Here is a 27,834-nt window from a genome sequence, read left to right as displayed (position 1 = left end):
TAGGAACTGCCCCCATCCTTTCCAAATAACTAGTATGTGTAAGCAATAAAAGATAAAGTGTCATCATATATCACATCTGTCAACTCATATACCAAATCCTATAAAACTAATCCAAGTTTATGACCCAGTTGCAAAGGAATGAAAGTAGTTCACAAATTTTGTATAACTCTGGATGTACCAAAACAAGACAAATCTCATTTTCTGGTACAAATATTTAAAAGCTGATGTCAATAAGAGCCTATGATAAACTTGCAGGAAAATAACAGTCTTGAAAAAATTTTTGAAATACTTAATATATTATACACTAATATACACCAATATTCATACCCCCTATACTCCTGTATACTAACTTAATACAGTTCATTAGTTGCAGCTGAATGCTTCCAAGAAAACAGCTTCTGTAGATCATATACAAAAGACTTGGCTTTTTCTATGGCTTACTGATCATGTGTTTTCAACAAAAATTTTGACCTTCTTATATACTAGGTCACTGAATTCTCACTCCAGACATACTTTGCACATTGCTTACTATATCCACACAAGGAACACTGAAAAATTATTCAATGAGCTGCTTATCTTATTTTTCCCTATCTCTGTTTTCTCATCAATTTCATTAATTCCATCAGATCTAATTCCTCATACTTATCTTCTTCCCTCTGAAGACAAGGTTCAAGACAGTAAGTTCTTTACAATTCCCAGAATCTTAAAGCAAGTTTTTACTTTTTTTTCTTAATAAGGAACACATTGTTTCCAGCTATCAGTACTTCTCGATGCAAGAAAGAAGCAATAATACTTGCACTTCTCCTACAAAGAAGTAGGCTTCATATAATGGCCTTAAACTTTTGCCTTTAAATTGGACATATCCCTCTCCAAACCACAGTGATACCTAAGGGTTTTACAGACTATTTATCAACACAGATCTAGTCTATCAATGTGAAAATTCCTCTGACAGTGCAGCATTCATAAGTCATATGGCACTGATTATCCCCTGAGACTCAGCGTAAAGGACAATGGTGACACTCCATCCATTTTCAGTGTAAAGTGAAACTGAAGGCTGTCTCATCCAAAGGATTTGATATAGAACCAGAAGAGGATGGAATTTACAATCTATTTTATTGGTTTTACTGTGACAGTAGAAGAAAATAAAATCAGGTGGAGTTAACATTTTATGTCACTAGGCCATTTCAGAAATGCCTGCATAGTTGTGCAGCCACATGATGATGTCTCATTGAAGTAAACACACCATTTGAATTTTAGTTCAAGTAGAAAATCTTGATGTAAAATAAGAAATCATTTCCACTAACCGTAGTTTGGTTTTCATCATAGAGCAGATCACACAATCAGGATGTCTTTCAGATTAAACTAGGTTGAAAATCAACTGTTGTACTTTAGCTGACTGACTGCCTTCAGCCTGGTCGTCAAGTAAAATACTTAAAATGTACACTTCAAACATTATTAGCTCAGTACCAACTGTAGGCAGATATTCTGTTCTTATACTACATGAAATAGCATCCAACAAGTGTGGTAAAATTCTTACTTAAGAATGGATAAATAAGGATAATGGCACTTGAATTTGAACAGGGCATTTCACAGCAAAATAGAAACAGAAATACCTAAATTCCACATGAAATTAACACAGTACTCTAATAACTTTATATCTAATTTAAGATTACATAAAAAATGTTAAGGTTGTGGACAGAAGCAAGTGTCATAAATTCATTCTCCAAGATCTGTCAGAAAGAATCACTGTTAACTCCTTTTCCTCAATTATCTTACTAAATTTGTATATGTACTACTACTTCACAGCATTTTGAGAACATGTTTTTAAGTTTTGTCCTAAAGCTAGCCAGAAAAACCTGAGACTAGACGAGGAAAAAAACCCCGCAACATTCCATTGAAATGATCCAGATTTTTTAGTATTAAATACCCCACTCAGGATGCAATAGAGATGATCATTAATATTAAACCATAGAAACTACAAAAAATCAGTGTAGGTTGCATGGATTTTAAATGGTATTGAGCTCAAGATACTACTGATTCACCAGAAGTTGTATCATGTGTTGACTCCTGGCTTTTCAGACAGGCAGATCCTTGAAACTGAAATAATCACACACTTTAGACCACAAAGATACGTTGGACATGCACATGTAGCATGCACATTTGCATAATAGGTGCAAAGTTTTCATCAGAACCATCTGAACTGCAAGAAATTCAGATGTCCAGTACATAAGTATGCAATTCTTAAAGCTGAATGCAGAAATATGTAATCCTAAAAAGTTAGATACAGGAACACATGCCAGAAACACAACAGAAATGCCACTGGGATTGTTATTATTGCTATTACTAGTATTATTGTTGTTGTTGAAAATGCTCTGAAATCCATGCAAAATGCATGCTGTTGGTATTATTTCTTTACCTGTTTGCTAAGTCAAAAAATGAGAAGAGTTCCCTTAGCAACATATGACTTTTTTGCGACATGTGGTTCACAGTTATATTTAAACTGTAGAATCCATACACCCTACCAAAAGAGGGGCTAAAGTGTTGCAATGCTGACCATCTTACTATACACCCCGTACTTTTTATAACCAGGATATAAAGACATTAGTTTATATGTTCTTGATAGCGGAATTCTGAAAACAAACAATCCAAATATTAAAACAGGAATTTGAATTAGAAACCTATACATGTCAGAGAACTCAGTGCACAGGTAATGAATTGTACTACTTTTTAAGTAATAGTCCACAAGAAGAGTCTCACTACAAGCAAGTCCAAATGGGAACTGACTTATGAGTTGAGATACCCAGTAGCAGCTCTCACAGATCTCACATCCAACAGCAAAGACAGATTTTCCTCTCAAATACAGCATAAATCACAAGACAACTACAAGAATGTGCAATCTGATATATGTGTACTCTCACTATCTTTTCCTCTTGATGTCAAGTAAAGGAAAGCATCTCAGAAGTTCCACTGATGCTACATTTTGATCACTGAAGAGGTTTCACTCCTGTCACAAGCTCATAGAAAAAAACACTGCAAGTGCTTCAGTTTCATACCTTCTTTAAAAGGAGCAACAGTGCTGAGGCTGTCAGACCACCTGAAAATGTTCTCATCCAAAAACTAAAATAACAGTTACAGCCAAGCTGACTAAAGAGAGCAAACTGGAACACCATTCCCTGTGGATAATGTATGGCTTTCACCTCTGCAGCATCGGTGAACTCCTAAGAGAGCAGAGGTAAAAAAGTGAGAATTCCTGACACTTATCTTTAAACCCAGGCACTTGAAAAGCAGGAAAAAAAATCAAATAGGGAAGGACTGATACCTTAACAGATATTTTATCATGTTTAAAGAAGATAAAAGAACATCCTGCTCAATTTGAAAAGGACAGCCAACATGCCTAAATCTTAGTGAAAAACAGCAGCATTCTGGAAAGATCAAACATTATTTCACAGTATGGGAAGTCCGTTCACAATAAAAATGAGTATTTTTGTTGAGATGTTTTTATGCATACATGGAAATAGTATGTCTTTCTTCACCTTTGACATACTCTTTTTCTTCAAGGAAATTACAATAAAGTCAAGAAATGCCAATACAAAATTAAAATGACTTAAGAGAAATTGAGTACATATATATACATATATATATATATACACATACACACATATATATATGTATGCATATATGCAAACATTTCAACTCATGACTTTTCAGCCTTATTAGCAATGATGGAGAGCATGTCCTGTTACTCTGCTTCTCCAGCCTGAATTATAAACAGCTTGACCTAACTAAATTTCTTGCAAATCAAATATTTTCCTAAAGGATATTCAGAAAAGAAGAGAAGGCAGTGTATTATAAGTGACATGGGGACAATGCCTATCAATTACCTCCTAGCTGCACAGAGGCAGCCTTCTCTTGTCTTGTGGATGACAGTGCACTGATTCACAGTGCAGAAAATCCCTGGTACTGTTTTGGATTGCATTATGTTCAACAAAGATGGCCCAGCAAGGTCAGTGAACACATCTCAGAATTGCCAATGGGGGCTACAACACAGCTGTCAAAATAAGCTGAGCTTACATTCTTCAGGCTGAAATTCACAGGAAGGTAAATTCTGGGAAAAGAAAGTGGTCCTTTTCTTTTGTCTTATCCAAAAAATATAATTAGATGTACTGACATCTTGATCAGTACGAAATACAGACAGCTTTTGTTACTCTAAGTTGAAACCAGACAATGATATTTGCCTAAAAAGGAATCTTCCAAGAAGGGGAGGGTCCAAATTTCCTAATTTCTTATATTTTTAGCTGGCCTAACAGATGTGTGAAGGGCTGTTTTCATTAAAAGACACATATGGAACAGATGTATCAGACTGAAAAGGTTTCCTCATGGGAAACCAAGTAGAGTTTAATGTAGGTAAAAATCCTCTGTAAAACCTCTAATCCATACAGGTAGCAAAAATAAATAAATTAACACCAGAAGTCAAGGGCAGAGGTCATTGAGGAATTTAAAAACAAATATTAGAGTAGCAAACCAAATAGAGAAAAGTTTTTAAAACTAAATCAGATGTAACTGTATTGCAGATCAAAAAATCTGGTAAGCTTGACTTTAAAATTAATGCCTCATTTTCTGACTGGCTACTACTAGGAATCTACCTCCTAATGAAAAGTCTACTATAAGGAATATCCCAAAACAGAGGTCATGAAGACATATGATCAAGGTCTGGATGAGGATGTCTCAAAATCATGGCAGCAAGTTTAGTGCTTCACATTAGGCTGAACCATCATAACAATTCCCACATAAAAGTGGAATTTGATGTTACACAACTAGCAGCTGATTCTGATGTGTTTGATGTGACAGACATGATCCGCTTCAAAAAAGTTCAGGCCTCCAACCATTCGTATTTGGTATCATCTTCTCTACTGACCCAACAAGGTGTGTCCCAGTTAATTTCCTCAGAAGGTAGATATGTGTCTATGATCATGACAGTACTGCTAATGAAAAAACACTCCACTGTAGAGCTTCTGTAGCCCTGTCAATAGCGAATTCAGTAATGACTGGGGAATTTTTATCCATATGGTTATTTGGTGTATTTGGAACTGCAGTTAATCTGTGGCAAAAACAGTCTGACTTGTCACATAAGTGAATGCTGCAGAAGACAGTTTGTGTGACTTGGAAAAAGTTCCTCAGTTCTACAAAATGATCACAGGGAAAGCAAATCCTTCCGCACTTGGAGCTCCACTGAGCTCTAATGTCTGAAGCTGGAAAGGTGAAATATCTGCATATTAATTTCAGACTCTAGGAATTTAATAAGTACTGATCAGCCTCAAGGTTCTTTCAGCACAACTGCCCAACACTAGCCAGTCATTTGGATACCTAACTCAATTTAGGTGGCTAAATTCCAAGAAATCCTTGAAGTTGCTGAGTCAAAACAGCAGGATTATGGTCCTTACTCAACACAGAAGTGTTTTCCTTATGATATGTAAAGCATGACATAACATTAGAGGGTTGCTTACATTACTATTAAAGAAAAACATTAGATCCAGGACAGGCTCTTGACAGAATGTGCAAAGTGAATGGCTGGAAGCAAAAGAGGGGGACCCTTCAGAGAAATAACATTCCTGCTCTGAAGCTGTAGCAATATCTGCCAAGAAGAAAAGTGAGATAGCCTATGTGTGGACTAGAAAAAATAACAAGCACGCACTCAGCCATCTGAATTAATATCAGGCAGTAAGACAAAAATTTTTTAACTCTTCTTTAGATTAACTACACAAAATGGTTTTACCAGAACTAAACAGAGATAAGTATAAGTCCTGCTTGTACTGAAGCATTTACAGGAGCACTCCTCTATAATATGGCATCACAAAGGAAGTAATGTAAACCAATCCAATGGCAATTGCAAACAGATTAGTGCAGATCATTCACAATGGCCATTTTCAGAAGGTATTTCTGGAGCCTTGCTCTCCACCCTTACCTAGGTTCAAGGTTTGAAAGACATTAACATTACAGGAGTTAAGGATGTTCTCCTTTGCAACAGCATAGGTAACCTGACTGCAATTTGTCATAAAGATTTTTTAACTCTCACAGATGGCATATAATGGAAATTTTGGCATCATTTTTGGCAACACTCCTGGAAAGACTGGAAATACTGATAGAGAACACTGACAAGGCAGAGCAGCAGATACACATGACATCTAGAAGACACAGAAGATAAGGTTTGCAGATAGAAATTAACACAATCAAAATATCTCACGGCCCACATGCACATCAGCACTTCAGAATTTTAAACAGACTGTATGGTTCTGTCCAAGCATCAAGTATTATGAAAGGAAGAGTACGCTTCTGCAGAAACAGTGATAGTATGATATTTTCCAGACAACAGTGAAAAAACATTAATACATTTTGAGTTATCCTTAACGAGAACATACAGGTGAAACTATCAGCTGAATATGGAATTGATCAATTTAAGTGTCTGCTGAATTATTTAAGACAAACTAGCCTTCATCAGGCCTCATTCTAATCTTCAATTTACTCTAGTGAAATCTTTTCCTTTGGTACGAACTCATTAAAAACACATCCATCAGTGAACAAGCTGTGAAGCCACATGAGGATTGCTTGCCAAATTCTATTTGGGTTAGCTGTCAGTGAATTTCACAAGGTCTGAACATTAATTATTTCTGAAACAATATTTTGTAATTCCCTCAATTTTATCCTCAATTTTATCTTTGAGCAAATATAAGTGATCAAGGAAAAAATCTGTTTCCTTTTTTTTTCCCTACCAGACGATATGGGAACATCTTTCCAAATGTCTCAGATTACAAGAAAAGAAAGACAGCAGGAGCTATCACACGCGGCTCTCGAGACAGTATTTTCATACATAAGAATGCTAGTACACTTGCATACACCTGAGGACAAGTGTCTACCAATAACACCCTGTCAAGCATTAGAAAGTTTTCACATTAGAAGTGTTTATAAATAACATCCAAACTTTGATTTCTTAAATGGAATTGCATTTATAGATTTCAAACCATATAATAAATTTCATATGGACCAGGACCATTTCATACCACTAAAGATTACAGGCACTGATGAGGCTTCATAAAATCCTAGATTTTTTTTTTTAATTTTTGGAAGGAATCTTAAAAATCATCCTGTTCCAACTCCCCTGCTATGGGTAGGGACACCTTCCACCAGACCAGGTTGCTCTGAGCCTCATTCAACCTATCTTTGAAAATTTCCAGGGATGGGACATCGACATTCTCTGGGCAACCTGTTCCATTCGTCTCATGTTGGAATTTACTACTGGATTCAACTATATGCATGCAGCATTATCAATTCAGAACTACTTTTTGGAATGGTTCCTAGTGCAATAAACAGTTAAAATATGTTGGCATGAGAAGGCCTGAAGCCTTAGCATTGCTATGTGGGCAAGAGAGGGAGGAGAGGAAGGTGTGTGGTGCTGTGAAGCTGGGGAACTACAGTTACAGGACACTGAGGGGAGGTGCAGCAAAGATCTGGAACCACCTGACATGGGCCTAAACATTGGCATGCACCTCTGTGCCTCAATAAATGCCCTGAAATGTCAGACCTAGAGGCACACCGATGCCTGATAAAGAGCATCAAAACAGTGAGTTCTTAAATGGAATTGCATTTATCGATATCAAACCATATAATAAATTTGAAATGGTCTAGGACCATTTTACACCACAAAGAATTACAGGCACTGTAAATAAACAAGTGTACATCAAATAATAGAATGGAATTTTATGAGAATTCAGAACATTCAAGTTCTGAACAGCTGGAAGATGCTTGTGCCCAGCATCATTATGAATAAGATATTGACCAATGGTATGGTAATAGTTCAGTAAAAATACATTAAACAGATTACTGCACTCAAAATATCAATTATGATCAATAAATCTAACTAGTACATTATTACATCAACTTCACTGAAAATAAATTAGATTAACATTTACTAAATTATCTACTCCTTAAGCATTTCTTTGATATGATGACAGACACTACACTAAAAATTAGGAAAAAATATTCTCTAAAACAATACTTTTTTTCTTAGTAGGAAAGAACCACCTGCAAAACAAATCAACATTGCTAGAATTCCTAAAGCAACAAAATATTTATACTGTCCACTGAAGAAAGAACCAGGTAAAAATGTAAAAGCCTCCAAAATACAACCCTCTCTCAAGAGTTACCAAGATGAACACCTAGATGAAACCTCATTCGTCTCCAGTGGGTTTCATATTGCACAATGATAATCTTCATCATTATCAAGTTATATTCAAGATTCAGCATGGTGCTAGTAAAGACAAGTTTGTGAGTTTGATCCCTATATGAGCTATGCCCTTTAAGAGCTGGACTCAATGATCCTTGTGGATCCCTTCCAAAAGAGAATATTCTGTGGTTCAGTGGTAATCAATGAAACTACCAAGAAAATAACATGAAGGTTAAGGAAGTTTTTGAAGAAGTTGATTGCAGTAAGCAAAATCAAGTAAAAACAAGAACTATGGTAAAACAAAATGCAATTGAACATTTATTTTTCATCAAGGACAAACATACCTCGTCATGAATTCAAGCAAGGAAATACAACATTCAACATAACATCAAGTCAAGGTAACAATAGTAAACTAAATTTTTAGTAAGATGAACAGAATTAATGTAATTGTCATGAAACAGTTAATGAATCTGTACAAGCCCCTCCCTGTCCCCCTCCCACCCCCAAAAGCCTGCAACTCTAAACCAAAAACAAAGCTCCACAGTAATAGGTGATAATATCTGTGCTCTGAGACATTGGCCTGGAGAAGTGAAAGAAAGAACTCAGCGGAAAATAAAGTAGTTTATCTAAAGAAAACCCAAAGTCTGGAAGAGAAGATAAGGGCCATAAAGGATTTATTTTATACTTACTGCTGAATGAACAGAAAATATAAAAACGATAAATAACTTAAAAAAAGAGAAGGCAGAAACCACAAAAGCAACTCATAGGGTCAATTCAAAGAAAACAAATCTTCACAACCATAAGACAAAAACCCAAACAAAACCCCAAAACCACAAGCAACACCCATGAAGGGAACCTGAACTGTTTAGAATCATGTCCTCAAGGTCTTTAAGCCAACAATAAAATTGAATTGACTTTGCTTAAAACATACAATACTGTAACAGTCACTGCCAGCCAATATCTCATTAAGTGTCTTGCTGTTTGTTTCAGAGTATCAAATCTTGACTTTCAATTCAAAGCCTGAAAGATAATGGGTTTCCATGATGAAAAAACCTTTATCACACAAGTAGTAATTAGCCATTTATTCACTATTTAGATTCTTCTTTAGGAGTCAAATAGTTCAATTGTTCCTTTAATCACAATTTCAGAGAAAATTAACATGGAATCTCCTAATTCTCAAAAAAAAATAACTATAAAACACTATTCAGCTAAAAAACCTCAAGTCTTGCATTTTGTATTCAAGCTTGATTCTTCTCATTTAAAACAGACAGCAAAAATTAAGGCATAAACCAACATTTTTAAGGAACATGTCTATTTTTAAAAATAAACAAAACCAACAAAACCAGCAATAATGTGAAGATTCACATTAGTATCAACAGTGGCTTCCTAAGAAATGAGAAGAATTTCTCTAGCCCACTCCATGGACAACAATAACAGAAAAGATACAGGAGAGCCAGATGGAGCTTGAAGAACTTTGATGAAAAGTATACGGAGAGAATTCCATATTTAGAGTAAAAAAAGTGACTTATTCAAATTTTCTCCTATTGGAACAGAAATGAAAAATGTTTCATGTAATAAACATTGTCACTTGCTCTCTCAAATCCACTCTATTTCATGCATAGAAGCTATGACATGACAGAAACTGTTCATGATGATGGGGTTTGGTCTTGTTTGTGGACTTTGTTTTTTAATGTTTTGCATAGAAAACCAGGAAAAGCAAGGACTTGTAATTTTCAGTGGGAATCTCGTTGTTCCTTCAGAAAACAAGCTCCATAAAATTTTGAGATATCAGAACTCTTATCATTTTGTCCATTTATTTTATTTTTCTGAGTTATCACATTGCCTCAACTTTTAAAGACAAATTTATCAGAAAAGTTGTGCCAGATGCAGCAAAATTCTACCTACACTGTTACTGGTCTGGCTCTTCTCATCAACTGACAGTTCCATCTAACTGAATAAGTATTATTCCCTCATGGGAAATTCCCTCAGATAAGATAATCTTAGCAATAACCACCTTAGGTTTAAACTCCAGGAACAGACAAGAAAAATCAAAGACTTGTAAAGATATATGTGCCAGGAAACTACATAGCATTACTCTGAGTTTGTCTGGATGGAGTAATTACCAACTATGAATTATGAGTTATACAGAAATTAGATGCAAACTGTATTTCCACAAAAAGCATCAACTGACAGCTCTGAACTAGCATTTTCCTTTTTTCACTTCCAGTCTTCCTTTGTGAATTCAACCTGGAAGACATTACAAACATATCTTTCCAGAGGGAAGGGAAAAAGTGATTAGGGGTACTCTTTACAGACCATGGTATAAAACACAAGCAGCAGGAGGCAGAATAGGTCAACATGATCACTATGACATTATTTTCTTCTCATTTACTTGGAGAATAGAAAGAAAAATATAAGTGTAGAAAACCTCAGTAAAAAAAGTTAATTTTTTTTATTGCAAACAAAAGTAAGGCCAAACTATTTTAGCTATGAAAATTCAAAAATAGCTCTCTATCTCTCAGTGAAACTTTGCCACAGAAAATAACAAAGATTTTATGGTTTTGGTTTGGTTTCTTTTGCAAAAGTAAATAACATTTTTAAACAAAGAGAATCCAAAATCATTCCAGAAGCAATATTTCAATAATCAGGCCTTTCACATCCGTGGATATGTCCCACAAAAGTCCAATTGAACAGCAGCACCTATATCCTTCTCCCAGTCTGGAACCCCTTCACTTATAGGAAGAAGCAACTGGTTTGGTTTTTTTTCCTATAATATCATATTAAAACTGTATTTCCAGAAAGGACCAAAAAAAAAAAAAAAAAAAAAACCAAAAAAAAACCAAACCAAAACTGTAATAATAAAACAGAACTCACCACAACACCAAACTGCTCTGGCTCAGACAAATTGTTATACTCATTCTTGAACTTGGACAATGCATTCAATTGCTCTTGTTCAGGGAGGTGTTTTATTAAATTCTATAAAAGAAAATAAAATAGGCTTAAAAATCTCAGATTCAATGTTGCTTCTATTATTGTAAACAAACAGGTTTACATATGCATTACTGCCATACATTCCAAAGACAACACTCTTCCCTGAAGACAGCAGAATGTACATAGCAACACACAAATTAAAGCAACTGAGAGAGTAAAAGATAAGTGATGCAATACTGCAATACTGACATGGATTCTACACATTTCTGTAGTATTTTTTAAACTGTTTTTAAAGAAAGAATGTGCTTGATAGGTATGATGGCAACAGAACACTTCAAAGCAAACAGAACAAGAACTTCAAGTACAACATAACCATCCAAAGGCTGGCAAGAATTATTAATGCTAGATGAAAAGTATTTTGAAAAAGAATAATTAATTTTCTAGCATTTCAAAGCAAAAGTTTAAACCAATTACACTTACTTATTTACACTACTACTTAGCATGAAAACTTGCTAGAAGTAGTAAATCAGAGGTGAGATTCAGCTTCAGTTGAATTCAGAAGTCAATATGGGGAGGCTAGATACATATAAAGCGAATGTCTTACAGGTAAGGGAATCAAACATTTCACCTCCATCTGTTCATCTGAAGAATCCTCTGACTCCCTGGAGTTTCCTGAACACTTAGACACATATTATCTACACAAAGACACTCACATTTGGGCACCTGAACCCCCCTCTAATTAGCTTCTGCTAGGCTGGCTAAAAATGGCTTTTCAGATATTCTGGAAATAGAAAGCTTCTAACACACTTAATTTGAGCATATTAATTTGGTATAAAATTTGAGTCAGTAGCTCAATTCTGTCCCTTCTCAAGATGACTGCTGCAACTACTAGGCAATAGCCAGAGCCCCTACAGCCTGCTGTGCTTCTCAGAAGTTTATGACTCTTGTGTTTCTGGTTACACATTGGTTAAGTTTCTGTCACAGTGAGAAAAACACAAGAGAGATTTTCCTTTCTTAAAACACTCTTTGGTCTACTGGTAAGATCATTCTCCTGAACTGAAGATTTGATCATTTTAACACTGAAGCCAGTCCAGGATACACAGCCACCCCACTACCTATTACCATATTTCAAGAAAGAAACAAGACCAACTCCACCAGTTCCCCATTACTTGATGGAAAAGGCAGACATTTTGGTTGCCATCATTTGTTTTATTACCTTTCAAGTAAATAGCTTTGGCGATATACAATGAGCAAAAAAGAATTTGTTTCAGTTAGTGAACAGAATCTCCATCTGAAAGCCTTAAAAAAAACCTAATTTTACCCACTGAAGAGCCTAATTCCTTCTTACACTGGAAATTTAACCAGTTAAGATATAAAAATTACCTCAATGGGGCCAGACAGATAAAAAGTTATACCTATGCTTTGCTCAACATACTTCTTTAGTTTAAGAAGAATGAATTTTACTCTTTTAAGTAATAGCTGAAAAATATCCCTAAATCAGTAGACTGGTTCAACAGAATGTCCATGCTCAAATAAGGATTTTGGTAAGAAAAGACAAAACTATTAAAAATGCATAAACGATGATGCTTAAAAAATAATGTAAACTTAAATTTTAGAAGCTTGATTTGGATATGGTCAAACTGAATTTTAGTGGAATAACAATCATATATATCCTTACCACTCTTATATTTGGAAAAAATTTTTGTCAGACTACATTTATTAATTATGGATGAAGATGTCTGGCACTAAATCAATAACACGAGCAAAAAATGAAAGGGTACAAAGTGTAAAAAGATACATTTTAAATTAGAAATTCATAACACACCTATTTCTTTTTTTGATATCTAACATTCCCATAAACAGCTCTAAATGTAATACAATTCCTTAATATTTACTGAATTAAAATTTATTTTAATTTATTTATTTTTTGATGCAGAAATAGTTTCCATATGAAGAAAAACTGCCCACAAAACCAAAAACAGTCAAGTGTTAGATGAATATTTTCAATGTTGAGTATCAGAATATTAAAAAAAGCAACCAAAACAGAAGGAGCAGCTGATATCAAAGCAGCTTTTATGGTGTTCAGATAAAGCTTTTGAATGCTACAGATGAAGCACATTTTGAATATCAAACAAGGAATAAGCAGGAGAAAGAATTCTGACTAAGTCACAGGAAACATTTCAATAATTAGTCAATGAGTTTTTGGATTACAACATGACTTTTGGAGATTTTACATTTTTAAACACTAGATTTAATTTCTAACTGAAGTAGGATGGAGGGAGGGAAATGGAGACAGATGGAGAGAAAATTCATTTTATTTCTTAATCATAACAAGAGTTGGATTAAAAACAAAATTCCAACTTCAGGAACAATGATATTAGGACCCACTGAACAAAACAGTTACAACTAAACAAAAAAAAATCTGCTGAAAGCAAGAAAGTTCTGAAAAGGAGATGTACCATACTGTCTAAGGTAACTTATATGAATGAAGAAAATTAGCTACATGGCTGCAAACCTATGTACACTTTCCCACTTCTCAGAATGACGAAATACATGGAACACATTTTCATAGCATGGTCACAATGCATACTTGAAAAGGATTTTGAGGGTAGAAATAAAGATATACAGCTGGATATCTAAAGTATTAGTAGTATTAGTATTAGTAGTTATTTAGTAACCTAAGTACATATGAAGGTGGATACCAACTTTTTAAAGCAATGAGGTACACTGTTCTACTTTCAAAGAAAGATGGGTGTCTTAAGTTCTTTTCCAAGTTCAAAATCAGTCCCTTTTTCAAAGTTATTATAGGGTTGTTTACCCAGAAACAAGCAATTTGGATGAACCCATTTGATAAATTTCATTACATCCAAACTTGGAAACTAAATTTGAAGCCTAAGTTCTACTGAGTTTTTCACCTAATTTAGGTCTTCAAGGGATTAATCACTTGCCAAAAAAATGTAGTCCATATTCTTGAGTGATTTATATGACTGTGCTCATACAGGATATTGTACACATGATCACTTGTATTGCATTCCACTGACTTTTACACAATCACAGCATCTGCTAATATCACTGTACTCTTGTAGGATATAATTTCTCACTTTCAGCTCTTCATCTTCTCTTACCCTTTTCTTAAATTTCCCCCCCCCCTCCAAAAACAAACACAAAAGAGCTAAACCACAGTCAAAACCACTTTGGACTCAATTTTGATGCCAACTACATAGAGAGGTTACTGTATACACTGACTTTCAACATACTTTACTGCCAATACTAATTAATAGAGCCACAAGGTTAACAGCATAGTGCCAGAAAGTTATATCCTATTATATTGTTAGCCATGCCTACTGCAAAGCTCCAGTGGGGTTAGGGTGTATTAGATGTTCTAAATATACTGAAAATTAGGTATTCTTTATCCCAAGGCATACACAATTATAAAGAAAATAACAGTCCACAGAAGAAATTAAAAATAATGATAGGAAATAAATTTTCTCTTCTTAGATTAATGCATTTTTACATAGAAGCATGCCATTAATTAACTACCCATTAACGGTTTGATGATTTTCTTTCCCAGAGTCTAAATGCAAAAATAAATTTTGCCTTCTTTAGAAAACACACACAGAAATTATCAAAATGACACGTTTTTTATATTTTTGATACACAGTACTTATTTATATAGATTGCTTCATTTAATTGTTGAGGACCTCTTTTTTCTAACAGGCTGAATGTTAACTATTGAAAAATAGTGTTAAGATCAAACAGCATGAGAGAGTCTCAAAGCAAGGATGGACTATCTGAGACAGAGTTTAAGCTGAACATAACAGCAGAGCATATTCCATCTCTCAGTTTTCACGCTACCATAGAGAATTTCTACTATTATACCAAATAAAATAAAATAAAGATACACATCATACTGCTGTTGAGCATGAAGAAAACCTTGAAAAAGGGATCTAAGTGCAAATTAGACTAAAAAAGCATTTTGGAAATGTAAACTATGTTCATCCTAATAACCTTAAAGTAATAGTTTTAGTGCCAATATTAACTGCATCATTGAACAAAAGAATGAGAATTATACACTGACTATATATACTGTCACTGGAGCTCATGGTTGATGCTTGCTCCTTCAAATATTTAAGAGAAACATCTCATTCTTCAATGAAGAAGAGAAAGTGAAGTCCAAATAGCTAAAGAGAGATTAAACATCTTTGAAATCCACATTACAGGAAGTGAGGGCAAAACTGCATGCAGGAAGAAAAAGGGCATGCTGTGCATGGCACAGCCTCCTGTGCAATAAGATGTTATTTTGATATTCCGATATGGGGGAAATTAATTTTGCAGGAAAACCACAGAAATACAGATTTGTCTTGTTCTGACATCTGAATACAAGTTCCTATGTGTTGTAGTAGAAGCCACACCTGAATTTCAGTGAGCCTTGATGTAACAACTAATTTTATGACCCTGATACCTGTACTTGCTTTAACTAATCAACATTCCTGCAAATAGAGTATGTTTCTAAAAAACCAATCTACCTTTAACTTTCTTTCATGTTTCAGTAGGGATTGTTACCCACGTGTGTAACACACTTTGAAGTATGCTGAAGAGATTAGCTATCTAAAACCTATACTACATTATTAGTAGTTAGACAGAAATTATCAATTATTGATATATTATGTTTTGACATTTATGAGCCATAATAGAAATAATTTGAAGTTCATCACAGTATGTCAGAGCCCTGTCCAAAACACAGATAATTTTTCAAATTTACTGATGCCCATTGATGACTCAAGAATATGGCACAGGACAGGCAAGGACAGACTGAGAGAAGTCACTTTGTTGAACTCGAGGATAAAGCAAGCCTCATGGGCCCTTAATGTGTGCAGATACCCAACTAAATGGTACAAAGAAGGTGTAATTAAGCTCTTCTTGGAGTTGTGCAAGAGAAGACCAAGGTCACAAGTTACCACAATTAAGATTCCAGTTAGATAAACAAAGAAACATTTTTTTACTTTAAGTGTTCAACACTGGAAAAGGTTTCCAGAAAAGCCTATGGGGTCTCTAGACTTGGAGATACTTACAATTTGATGGAAAAGGCCCTGATCAAACTGCTCTAGTTGACCTGGCTTTGAGCAAAGTCTTGGCTCAAATGACTTCAAGATACCTCTTCCAAATTATTTTTCCCATGGTTCTAAAATGATTCATTTGTGTTTATTTCATTAAATTCTTCAGCTTTTCAACCCTTAAATATCACTGCATATAGAAGAACTTCCAGTTTCTTTTGGCACCACATAGAGTCATACAGACTTTGTGTTTTAAAAAAAATAATACTGAAAAAGAAGACACTACCTAAATAAACTCCATGGAAGAGAAGTGGTGAATGCTGTAAATGCCCTAGGGCAAGATATTGGATTGTTACAGCTCTAAAAAACAAAAAGAAAAAAAAACCAAACCAAAACAGAGATTTGTACAGATAAGACAGAGCTAAAACAAAGCAAAGAAAAATCTGGTAATTAGGGAAGATACAAAACATCATATGTACCCAAGAAAAAGTCTCTATTTAGGTGTGGACAATATGGAAAACTGAGAATATAAATTCAGCTGTGTCATAGTTTAGTCCCATCCAGTAACCAAGCCCCAAGCAGCCACTCACTCACTCTCCTCACAGCGGGATCAGGAAGAGATTGGAAGGGTTAAAGTCAGGAAACTAACAGGATGAGATAAAACCATGCACACAAGCAAAGCAAAGCAAAGCAAGGAATTCATTCACTGGTTCCCATGGATTGGAGATGTTTACTGCCATCTTCAGGAGAGCAGGGCCCCATCACATGTAATGGTGACTTGAAAAGACAAATACCACCCACCACTCCATCTCCCTTCTTTCTTCTTCCCCACATTTTACATACTGAGCATGATGTCATATGGTCTGGAATGTCCCCTTGATCATTTGGGGTCACCTGTCCTGGCTGTGTCCCCTCCCAGCCTCCCATACACACCCAGCCGCCTTGCCAGCATGGCAGCCTGAAAAGCAGAAAAGGCCTTGGCTTTGTGTAAGCCCTGCTCAGAAATAACAAAACCATCTCTGTATTATCAACCCTGTGTTCAGCACAAATGCAAACATAACCCCATATCAGCCACTGTGAAGAAAGTTTACTCAGTCCTAGCCAAAAAACAACACAAAGTGCTTTCATAAAAAATATTAGCATTGCAAATTTTTTTAAACATTTACTGTTCACAGGAAAAGAACATTCTTGCAGTTAATTATTAGCCAGAAGTTTACATTAAGAGGTGTTTTTAGCTATGTGTTTCTATTTACTGAGAAGTTTCTCTTGCAATATTGGGATTTTAAGTGCCATTTTTTGTTACCTGAATCATGGACTCTGAGAGCTGTGTTTCATCTACTTCCAATATCATCATTTTGATCTCTTCATAAGGCACTCGGAAAGATCCAAGGAAAATTGCTAAAACAAAGATTCCACATATTATGAAGAAAGCAAGACAAGAACTATCTTGCTTCTATTTTAAAAACAACAGCAAAAAGGTCACAGCATCTCCAGATTAACAAACACTATGCCATATAATATAGGCAAGAGATAACAATTTTTAATGTATTTTTAATTACCGTTGTCTTTCAATTCCAGTCTTCTCCATATCCTTTTGTTACATACAACATCCAGCATCACAGAACACTTCCATAAGCAATCAGAGACAAGTCTACTCTGCAGAACAATCACTGCTATTACAGTATTTTGTGCTAAGGTGACAATTGCAATTTTTTCAATAGTCTTGTCAAAGCCTTCTCTTAAATAACCACCATGACAAACCAAAAGCAAACCATAGAAACAGAACATTTTGTTATATGTTCTTACAAGCATTCTTTATTTAGTAACCATAATACAATTATTTCTTATTTAATCACTGCTGGCATTTAGGAACCTATTCTTCCTAGATCTCCCTCTATCAAAATTGTATTTTCTTTGTTTGCATATTCTTCCATAATACACAGTATGGCCTGGTTTGTAGCAAAGTTTATGATGGGCAGACATACTGCAGGCATTTTCATCCTTTTGTTGACAAGGGGTGTGGACATGCAGGGGAAGGGGGCATCCAGTATTCCTTGATGAATAGAGATGGATTAGATACATAGCTATATGCTTGAACTTCAATACAACATACAGTCTTGAACAAGGAATAATCTTTAACTACTTCTTGGGTCTTTTTAAGTGTTTCAGTTGTGTAGACTCACATTTGTGCTTAAAAACAATATGCACATATTTAAACACATTTTAAACAAGAAGTGGTTACCAGGCAATCACACAAGAGAGAAGGGCATCTTTATGGAACATTTATACATTACTCTGAGGAAAAACAAAACAAAACAAAACAAAAAAACCCCAAAAAACCCCCACCAGAATCTACTTACACAGATTCTGTGCAATCTTAGGATCCAAAACTTTTAATTCTTTGATTCTTTTCTTAATGGATTTCTTTTCTTCAAAATCCTCCTCCTCCCTTTTTACTGTCAAATTAATCACAAATACAATCATGGTTAATTCTTAATGTTTAGAGGAAATATGTGTGAATTCAGAAAGCATACCTGCTATCAAACATAGTCAATTCACAGAGAAAAGATCATAAAACACACAGAAAAAAAAATTGAGAAATTTTGCATGTAGCGCTTGTATTCCATAACTTTTGCTCTTCAGTCAAATTTGTCTGCTTGTTAGCCTTCTAGATATTTTTTTAATATATAGAGCCTGAATAAAGATGGTAATGTTAATTGTACAAATTCAGTCATATTTAAAATATCATGCAACATGCTCTGGTTACCCTGGCCAGGCTAGGATTACAAATTGGATTTTAACAATAACAAATCTTTAAGAATATGTCAATATGTCTCAATACTGAGACATCTATTTTTGTGATTTCTTTTGTCTAACTATATGCACCAAAATTATCCAAGATCACCAGCTTATTAAAAAATTAAGATTAATTTAGAATATAGCAGAGTTGTTATATACCTATATAGCATATACATAGATCTATTTTCCTGACCCCAACCCCAAAAAGATGCATTGTTAAATATATGATGTAATCACATTATTACAAAAGAAAAAGTGATGGTATAAACATATATTAACATTGCTGGAGACTTGGGCTCATTCTTTCTTTTAATAATTCATGCAAATAGAAAATAATTAATACAAATAGGATCTCCAAAATACATTGTGTAAGCTGAATTTATTTCTCATTAGTCACACAATGTCATAAGAATTTCACTTAAAATAACAACATAGCCTTGATAAAGTATTAGTAGGAATTATTATGCAAACAAACTAAAAAGCGAAAATCACACAATTCTTTCCTTGAATATGATCTGGTATTGTATTATTTTACAATAAAACATAATACAAAATACTCTTTTTATGAACTTTTCCTTCTTCCTCCCCCCAGCACAAATCTTCATTGTCAAATGTTATTTTCCAAATACATTGCTACTGTTTATCTAATTCTGTATCCTATTTCACAAATGAAATTATTTTCCAAGCTTTACAGTATGATTGTTCCAAATTAAGTTATACATGCTTCAAATATTTGAGAGAAGATAATATGCTACAATAGTATAATGTGCTACTGACTTCCAAAGGAGATAGGTATAGACAAGAAGTCCTGTCAAGGAGACACAGGATTAAAATTTCTAGCTCAGTAATGATCCTTGACAAAACTAGACATAAATATGAATTATCAAGACAATTTCCCTAAACTAAAATTAATTCCAAAAATGTTAAGAGAGATATTTAAGAGCTACATCATTCTTAAAAAATGTTTTCCAAAGCACGATAAATTTTGCCAAGGATTGGGACACAGACTAAATGACCTCTTGAGGTCTTTGATCTTGGTTGTCTAGGATACAATCAAAGAGATAAGGAATTCAAGACCTCACACAGGGATTGAAGGAACCAGATTCAAGTCCCTTCTGAGTAGGAGGAAATAGAAATTTGAATAATCTCCTAAATCACTTTTAAAACTGTACACCTACTAGGCAACACAATGCTCCTGAGAACATGCCACAGTGCAAAAAAGAACCTGTATTCTGCAAAAATGAAATCACTAAGCTAAGACATAAAGCAGTCCTTAGAAAAAGGACTGATAACCAGGGTCCTGGAAAATGGGTTACAAAGCCACAATCCTCCTCTTTTGTCTGTTCCCAGTCTACCTACAAAATTCACCTGGCCTTGAATTTCTTTTAGCACATTGAACAGAATGGTTAGCACTCTCCTGTACCAGGAAAAACAACACACCCTGCTTACTACACATGTGAAAGCAAAAGTAGGTTTTCACCAGCAATGTAAGAACTCTATAGCCCAGGCTCCAAAGGAATAGAATGACATTAAAGCTACTGGATAAAAAGAAGGTTACTACTAAAGATTCACTTTTTCTGATTATGCTTGAAGAAGAGCCCTTACCGAACCCAGGTTATGTCAAGGGGCTGCAGAACCCAGAATCACGTGACTGTTTTGTCCTGCAGTTACACACTTTAACAGACCTCTCAAATTTCTTGTGTTTCAACTACACACTGAAAACAGTGACTCCTAAAAACATGAATTTTGAGTTGCCTCAAAGTCTTATCAATGCTAGAATTGCAGATACTCCTAGAAGATCTGTACATCCCTGTAGCACAGGTTCTAAGCAATTTTCATTCCTTAATGAAAATATAATAAAGTGCTTCATGGCTACCTTGGAACTTTGCAAGGAAACCTGGAACTTTACAAGAAACAAAATTATTTCCACTGCAGTAACAATAAAAAGTAGCTAAATTATCTAAATTTACTAATATGCTTAAACATGCCCTGACAGCCTCAAACTGGATGCTAAAAGGGCAGAAATAACAAAACAAAACAAACAAACAAAAAACCAAACAAACAAACAAACAAAAAAAAAAAACAAAAAAAAAAAAAAAAAAAAAAACCAAAAAAAAACCCACCAGTTTCCAGCACTAGAAAGCAAAATTTATTCATTATGAGTCTTATAACCGAAATAATACAGACACACAAACATGCAAAAAGTATTAACAAATAAAATTTTCACCCTGGAGGGTGTTATAAACAATGTTACAGCACTACTTAAGGCATCACAACACTAAGAAAAACATACAAGCATAGAGCGTGTCTAGGAAACTCATGCAGGAATTGTATGGAGAATTCTACAATTATGCAACAAACTAAATTACTGCAAACTTACATGATACTTCTTTAGCAGAATTCAGGTCACATCCTTATGTAGTTGGCAGCAATAAGAAGCAGAGGACATATATTACTTTTCTTGCTGGTTTGAAATGTTGCACTTCCCACTGAAAACTCTGAACCTCCTACTGCTTCTAGAAATTTTCACCTCCTTTGCTAATGCCCTGATTTCAGACAAGGACACGGGTCATGTGGAGCCACGTGGGCATGGCTAAGAAACCGTGCAATTCAATCCCATCTCACCTCATGGCCAGGGAGGAGGGAAATGGGTCTCTCTCTCTTGCTTCCTGGAAAAGAGGGGGAAGGAGGAGACATTCCTTTTCCAGGGAACCAAGCGACAAATGGAGCGGTGGGATAACACTGGTCCCGACCAGATGATCTGTCTGCCATTTTTTTCATTGTCCTGGGCTTGGGGACAAAACACAGAGGCAGATGGTCGGTCTGCCATTTTGTTCACTGTCCCAGTCAGTGAGCAATTCCCTGCAAATCACTCTCTTTTTGTAAAGTTTTGTTATTAATATTGTTGCTGTTACTGTTCTTATCTCATTGCAGTTTCCAGTAAATTGCTTTTATCTTAATCCATGATCTCTGCCTTTTTTATCTCCCATTGAAGGCATAAGGGGGCACTAAACAAGGGAGTGCCGCTCCTAAACCATGACAGGTGGCAAAAAAAAAAAAAAGCCCCCAAAATCGCAAGAAACATAACTATTCTCTATTTCCAACAAGTAAAAAGAGGAAGAAAAATCCCACAGCAGAGAGGAACTAATAGAAATATCTGAACAGGTGAAGTAAGAATCTAGACTAAAAGGAAATCATAGAAAATAAGCAGTTAAATTTTTATTTGTGGAGAGCACTGGAATAGAGGGGAAAGTATACAGAAGAAAGAAAATGGGAACATCTGCTTGCAGCAGGAAAAAAATAAAGCAGGCTAGTGGGAGTGGGCAGCTGCTGCAGAAAGGATGTGACTATTTGAAGGAAATAGACGTGAGATTTTACCATGCTAATGAGAGAAGAAACCAGGGATCACAAAATACACAGACAGTTCTCACAGCTCCAGAAGTTTGATCTTACTAAAGCATTAACTTTTTCAAAATAACATTTTTTTTCAGCTCTTATACAATAGAAAACCACACACACTTTAAAGTTCTGTCTATATGCTAAAACTATCCCACTGCGGGACACACGCATGGCCCTAGCATCTGAGCTATGTTTTGTCAGTAGTACTTCATCTGATGCCCTGCTCTGCCCTCTCAGGCTGAGAAACAAAGTGCTAGAGCACTTTGAAACACACAAGAATGCACTTCCCACCCTTCGCAGTTTCTCTTATCTTCAGACCCCACATCCTTATTAACAGCTCTAACAGATGTGGTTGCCAACATACACACACACAAATAGCTCAAAGGAATTTTGGATACTGGACAGATTGCTTTCACTGTCTCCTTCAAATTCAGATTCAAATACACATTCAAATATAGTCAACCACCTCCATCTGTGGGAATGACCTGACTGAAATTAGGGTCCTGAAAAGAGTGGTGACAGGACTGTTTTATAAATACTTGGAAGTATTGGAAGTTTGCAGAACAGCACTTTATAAAATTGTGGACTGGATCCTAGGGAACTACTCTGTGTAACTCTGAAACAGTTACATTCTTGGTAGGTGCCACTGAAATAATCTACATTCATGAATTGCAATACACTATTTCTGCCACAGATCTTGATATAATCTGCTATCCACAATATTTGTAAGAAAAATCATGTCTGTGCATCTGTATGTCAAAGAAAAAAAATCTTCTAAAATACATCATCCTAGTGTAAAAAACCAAAACAAAATACCTTTGAAATACAAGCTTCAAAGAAATATATCTGAACATTTAAATCTGAACATTTATTTTTAAAAGTCTGAATTCCTATTTCAGATGGAACTTGAAAACTACATTACACAGAACACGCAGTGGAGTTATTTCATCACTAAGAGAGTTATTTTGTCACTAAGTAAAAGAGTGTACAGAAGATATCACGTGACCTTACACTTTTCCTAGCCTCTTAGCTAAGACAACAGTCATCTTGCATTCTCTCTTCACTGAAGAATGAAAGAATTAGCTGGGGTCATGGACTCAAAGGATGTACCCATACCAAGTGTCATTATGAAAGTAGATGCTTACTTCATCTGCATAGAACTCTAATTCTTAAAAGTAAACGATATCTTGTGTCCCATATACCAGGGTATTCAATGGGAAAACCTGAAATTCTCCATCTCCTAAATGTTATGTGGAATCAAAGGAACAGATCTTTAACAGAAAATTAGTTTCTAGCTAAATAACTAATTTTTCAGAACGTCTTAGTTATTCAAAGCTGAAATGTGGAGTACCTTGGTATCAACCACTATTGAGGTTGGAAGTGACCTCTGGAGGTGATTTGGTCCAATCCACTCACTCACACAAGGCTATCTAAGCCAGGTGCCCATGACTGTATTCAGGCAGCTTTTGAATATCCCCAAGGCTGGAGGGAGAGTCCAAAACCTCCCTGGGCAATCTGTGCCAGTGCTCTCTCAAAGTAATAAAAAAGTGGCTTGCGATGTTCAGGAGGAACCTGTGTTTCAGTTTGCGCCCACTGCCTCTTGTCCTATCACTGGGCACTACTGAGCAGTGTCTGGCTCAATCCTCCTTGCACTCTCCCGTCAGGTATTTATCTAAAATGGCAAGATCCTCCTGAGCCTCCCCTTGTCCATTTTAAATATCCATGGCTCTATCAGCCTTTCCACACACGAGGGTGGCTTCAGTCCCTTCACCATCTTCATGACCCTTAGTTGGCCTTTCCCAGTACGGTCCATGTCTCTCTTTCACTAGGGAGCCTCGAGCTGAACATAGTATTCCAGTTGTGGCCATGCCAGTGCTGAAATCAAAGGTCAGGCAGGGAATATGTGCCTTTTGACTGACACGACAGAAACTTTTGAAGACTTGGATTGTTTTAACAGCTGCATGACTACTGTCCTGTAATATGACATGCAACAAAAAAACTGAAACCAAAACAAAACCAAAAAAAAAAAAAACCCACCAAAAATAAACAAACCAACCTTTAGTCTCAAAAGAAAAAAAAAAAAGGCCACCACCAAGCCTATTACCTAGACCAGGACACTACACAGGTGCCATCGGCTCCACTTGCATATTTCATATTGAGCTGTTCACCAGCAGTTATTTGTGACAATTGACTATGAAATACAAAAGAAATTTTGAACTAGATGTAAGTAGTTTTACAATAGCCTTGAAAATACCTTTCTTTTGTTTTTTTTATGAAGACAAGGTTAAAATAATGTTTCTAGGCACAGCCCACAGAAGTAGGAAGAATGCCTGAAGACTGAAATACCAGGAAGCTGATAAATATTCTGCTTTCTAAGAAGAATACTTACTAGAAACTAAGCAACTTAAGGTTGTATCAACACAATTGTTAGCATCAGGGACTTCTCATCACTTAAAGATCTGTATTAAATTATAGTTCATTCTAAACCAAGAACATCAAACTCTCACATTTTTTAACAGTAGCTGACAAAATTCTGAAGGGAAAAAGTCTTATTTGAAGTCTTATTTGTTAAGAAGTAACGTTGTTATTATTTGTTAAGAAGTAAAATTTGTTAAGAAGTAAAAATGCTCACAGAAATATGGTATGCAAAATCAGAATAATCATACTCTTAGTTACAATCTGAACACCTGCTGGGCTCCCCACCAGAACTGAAAGTTTTAACCAAGAGTGATTCAACTCCTGGAAAGACCTGAAACTTCATTAATTCTTGTCTGAGGGGAAAGATAAAAGGGGAGGCTGAAATGAGCTTTCTGCTACAATGGAATTTGCTGGATAGGGAAAAGCGAAACATACTGCTGTTCCCAGCAGAACAGAGTCTAGTGCCAGTAGACACATAACTCTATAGTTTCCAGATCTCCCCATTCTAAGTTATATTCCTCACATCAAGATTTAGCTGTTTGGGCTTTAGAAAGCTGATCCATCACTTGTCAAAGGCATCAAAAGCTGAATAACAGATCTGAGTGCACTTGTACCCAAAGGGAGCATAGTTGATTCAAGAAACACCATAACATAATTGACTGCAAATTGCAATGGCAACTGTTCCTCTCCACTATTTGGTGTTCAACATTTGCCCTTCAGACACTGTCAAATTCCAGAGCAAAATCTTTTGATTTAATAATCCTTGACAGATTGTTCCTCCACACATTTGTGTAATTGCTTTTTAAACCTAATAAATTTTAAACTTTAAGTCCTTCACCATGGATTTCCAATTCTTAATTGTGCATTGTATAAAGAAATATTTCATTTTTTATAATCTTGATCAGTTTCACTGTATCTCTATTATACTTTTTATTAGTAAGAAGAAAGGAAACCACAAAAACTATACAGGATGTGGGCACAGCTTGAACTTTTACAATTCAACTTTTATTTATTATTTTGTTTTCCTTTCTTAACCATTCCCAAAACCTTATTTTGCCAGTATATCAGTAATTTATTAGATTGTTAACTAATTCTGCCATTTATCATTGATTATCTACAATATGCCCACCACTGGTGTCAACCTTGGCAACTGTAGATATTCAAGCCTTTTTTAAAACTGTCATCACATTTGTCACCTTGCTTCCTTTCTTCTGATGTTGGCATAAGTTCAAGCAATAGTTTACACAGCACAGTTCATAGCTCAGCTCTTTCATCCTTCAGTTCCCTTAGAAGTCCAGGGTGAATACCAGCTGGTCTTAGCAATCTGTTACTGTCCACTTTATTGACCTATTCTAAAATTCACTCTACTGACCATGGAAGTTACGTTTCTTGCGCTAAAGTGGTGCTCTCCCAAAGTCTAGCTTGGAGGTAAGTTCATTATTTGTCAAACAGAAATAATTCAGAGCTTCAGCATTTGGAAACGGGAAAAAAGTTGTGTTACTCTTTTATTTTCCTTTGGAAGGCAGATATGACATGCTAAATCATACTTTTGTATAGCATTTTATTACATCTTTATCCATCCTTAAAATTGAATAGTATGAAAATTTTAACACCTTAGCTCTAAATCGCAAAGCAGTTACAATCAGAGACCTACAGAAGTCCTCACCATTAAAATACAAGCATATACTCCTAAGTGAAACCTGCATGAAAAAGAGACACTCAAGACATGGCTTCTGCTGCTTATATATTATATGTAGCATCTGTTAAATATGCTTAACATGCTGCAGTCCCTGTATTTACTTAACTATGCCCTGGGGCTTTTTTAGGCGAGTCTAGTAGTTAAATATTTTTTTATCTTTTAATAGAAGAATTCATTACTTTGTTTGTTAGCAAAACTATTTAACTTCACTAAATAGCTTCTAGAAGCTGGACTTGGCTTATTTCTAGACCGAAGTCCAACACACAAGCTAATTTTAGTTCTTCTTACTGTGCAAGTTTTGAAAACGTGGTTATTTATTATTTATTCACATGAAAAAGTAGAAGTATCTTTTTGATTTTTATATCTTAATTTACTACACTGGGAAAATTGCTTCATCATAATCTTAACTTTCAATTTAATGCAGATGTTTCCAGCCTTGAGTTTTAAACACTAGAAGTCTTTGAACATATAGTAATTTAATTTTTTTCACCTTTGGAGAAGGGCTTGGAGATGCTGGTGGATAAATGACTGGGCATGACCTGGCAATGTGCACTTGTGACTCAGAAATCTGTCCACATCCTGGGCTGCATCAAAAGCAGCCCGGCCAAGAGATCAAAGGAGATGATTCTGCCCCTCCACTTCGCTCTGGTGAAACCCCACCTGGAGTGCTCCATCGAGCTCTGGGGTCCCCACCACAGGAAGGACATGAATCTCTTGGGCCAGGTCCAGAGGAAGGCCACAAAAACAATCAGAGAGCTGCAGCACTTCTACAAAGACAGGCTGAGAGAGATGGGTTTGTTTATAATGGAGAAGAGAAGCCTCCAGGGAGACCTTGAGGCTTTTGAATATTTAAAGGGGGCTTATAGAAATCAGTATCTATTGTGACAGGACAAGGGTTTTAGCATAAAAAGGGTTGAGACTAGATATATAGGTGACATTTTTTACAATGAGGATGAGGAAACACTGGAACAGGTTGCCTGGAGAAGTTGTGAATGCCTCACCCCTGGAAACACTGACAGTCAGGCCAGATGTGGCTCTGAGCAATTTGATGGCATTGAAGATGAGTTTGACTGGATGGCCTTTAAATGCCCCTTCCAATCCCAAGTATTCCACGATTCCAAAAGTCACAGTATGGAGACATAGCTGAGCATTTATGGAAATATATGGGAGTCCATTCCTTCCTCTACACACTCTGCTTTGCTCCTGCTTGCATATTCCTAGAATTTATGAAAGGGGCAACACAATAATCAATGTACTTTAAAAACTTCAATTGACAAAAATGACCAAAAAGTTAACAGGAGTGCGATGTCAAAGTA

At 35.6% G+C, this 27,834-nt stretch overlaps 1 protein-coding gene across 14 annotated transcripts in view; it reads right to left on the bottom strand.

Annotated features, from left to right (window-relative positions):
- The window catches only part of DIAPH3 (diaphanous related formin 3), a 206,003-nt gene that overhangs the window by 98,613 nt on the left and 79,556 nt on the right, over positions 1–27,834 (bottom strand). For 11 of the 14 annotated variants that reach the window (XM_064408643.1, XM_064408636.1, XM_064408637.1 and 8 more), the window contains 4 exons: positions 21,383–21,415; positions 18,564–18,659; positions 17,507–17,601; positions 11,093–11,194 (listed from right to left, as the gene is read on the bottom strand). In XM_064408643.1, coding sequence (XP_064264713.1) covers positions 11,093–11,194; positions 17,507–17,601; positions 18,564–18,659; positions 21,383–21,415 — 326 coding nt within the window. The remainder of the gene's footprint in view (positions 1–11,092; positions 11,195–17,506; positions 17,602–18,563; positions 18,660–21,382; positions 21,416–27,834) is intronic. The other 3 variants (XM_064408638.1, XM_064408640.1, XM_064408644.1) reach the window with 2 other exon arrangements.

This window comes from Passer domesticus, chromosome 2, assembly GCF_036417665.1.
Source record: "Passer domesticus isolate bPasDom1 chromosome 2, bPasDom1.hap1, whole genome shotgun sequence".
Classification (NCBI taxonomy): domain Eukaryota; kingdom Metazoa; phylum Chordata; class Aves; order Passeriformes; family Passeridae; genus Passer; species Passer domesticus.
Note: the sequence above shows the minus strand (reverse complement) of the source record. Positions and strands in the feature narration are given on the sequence as shown.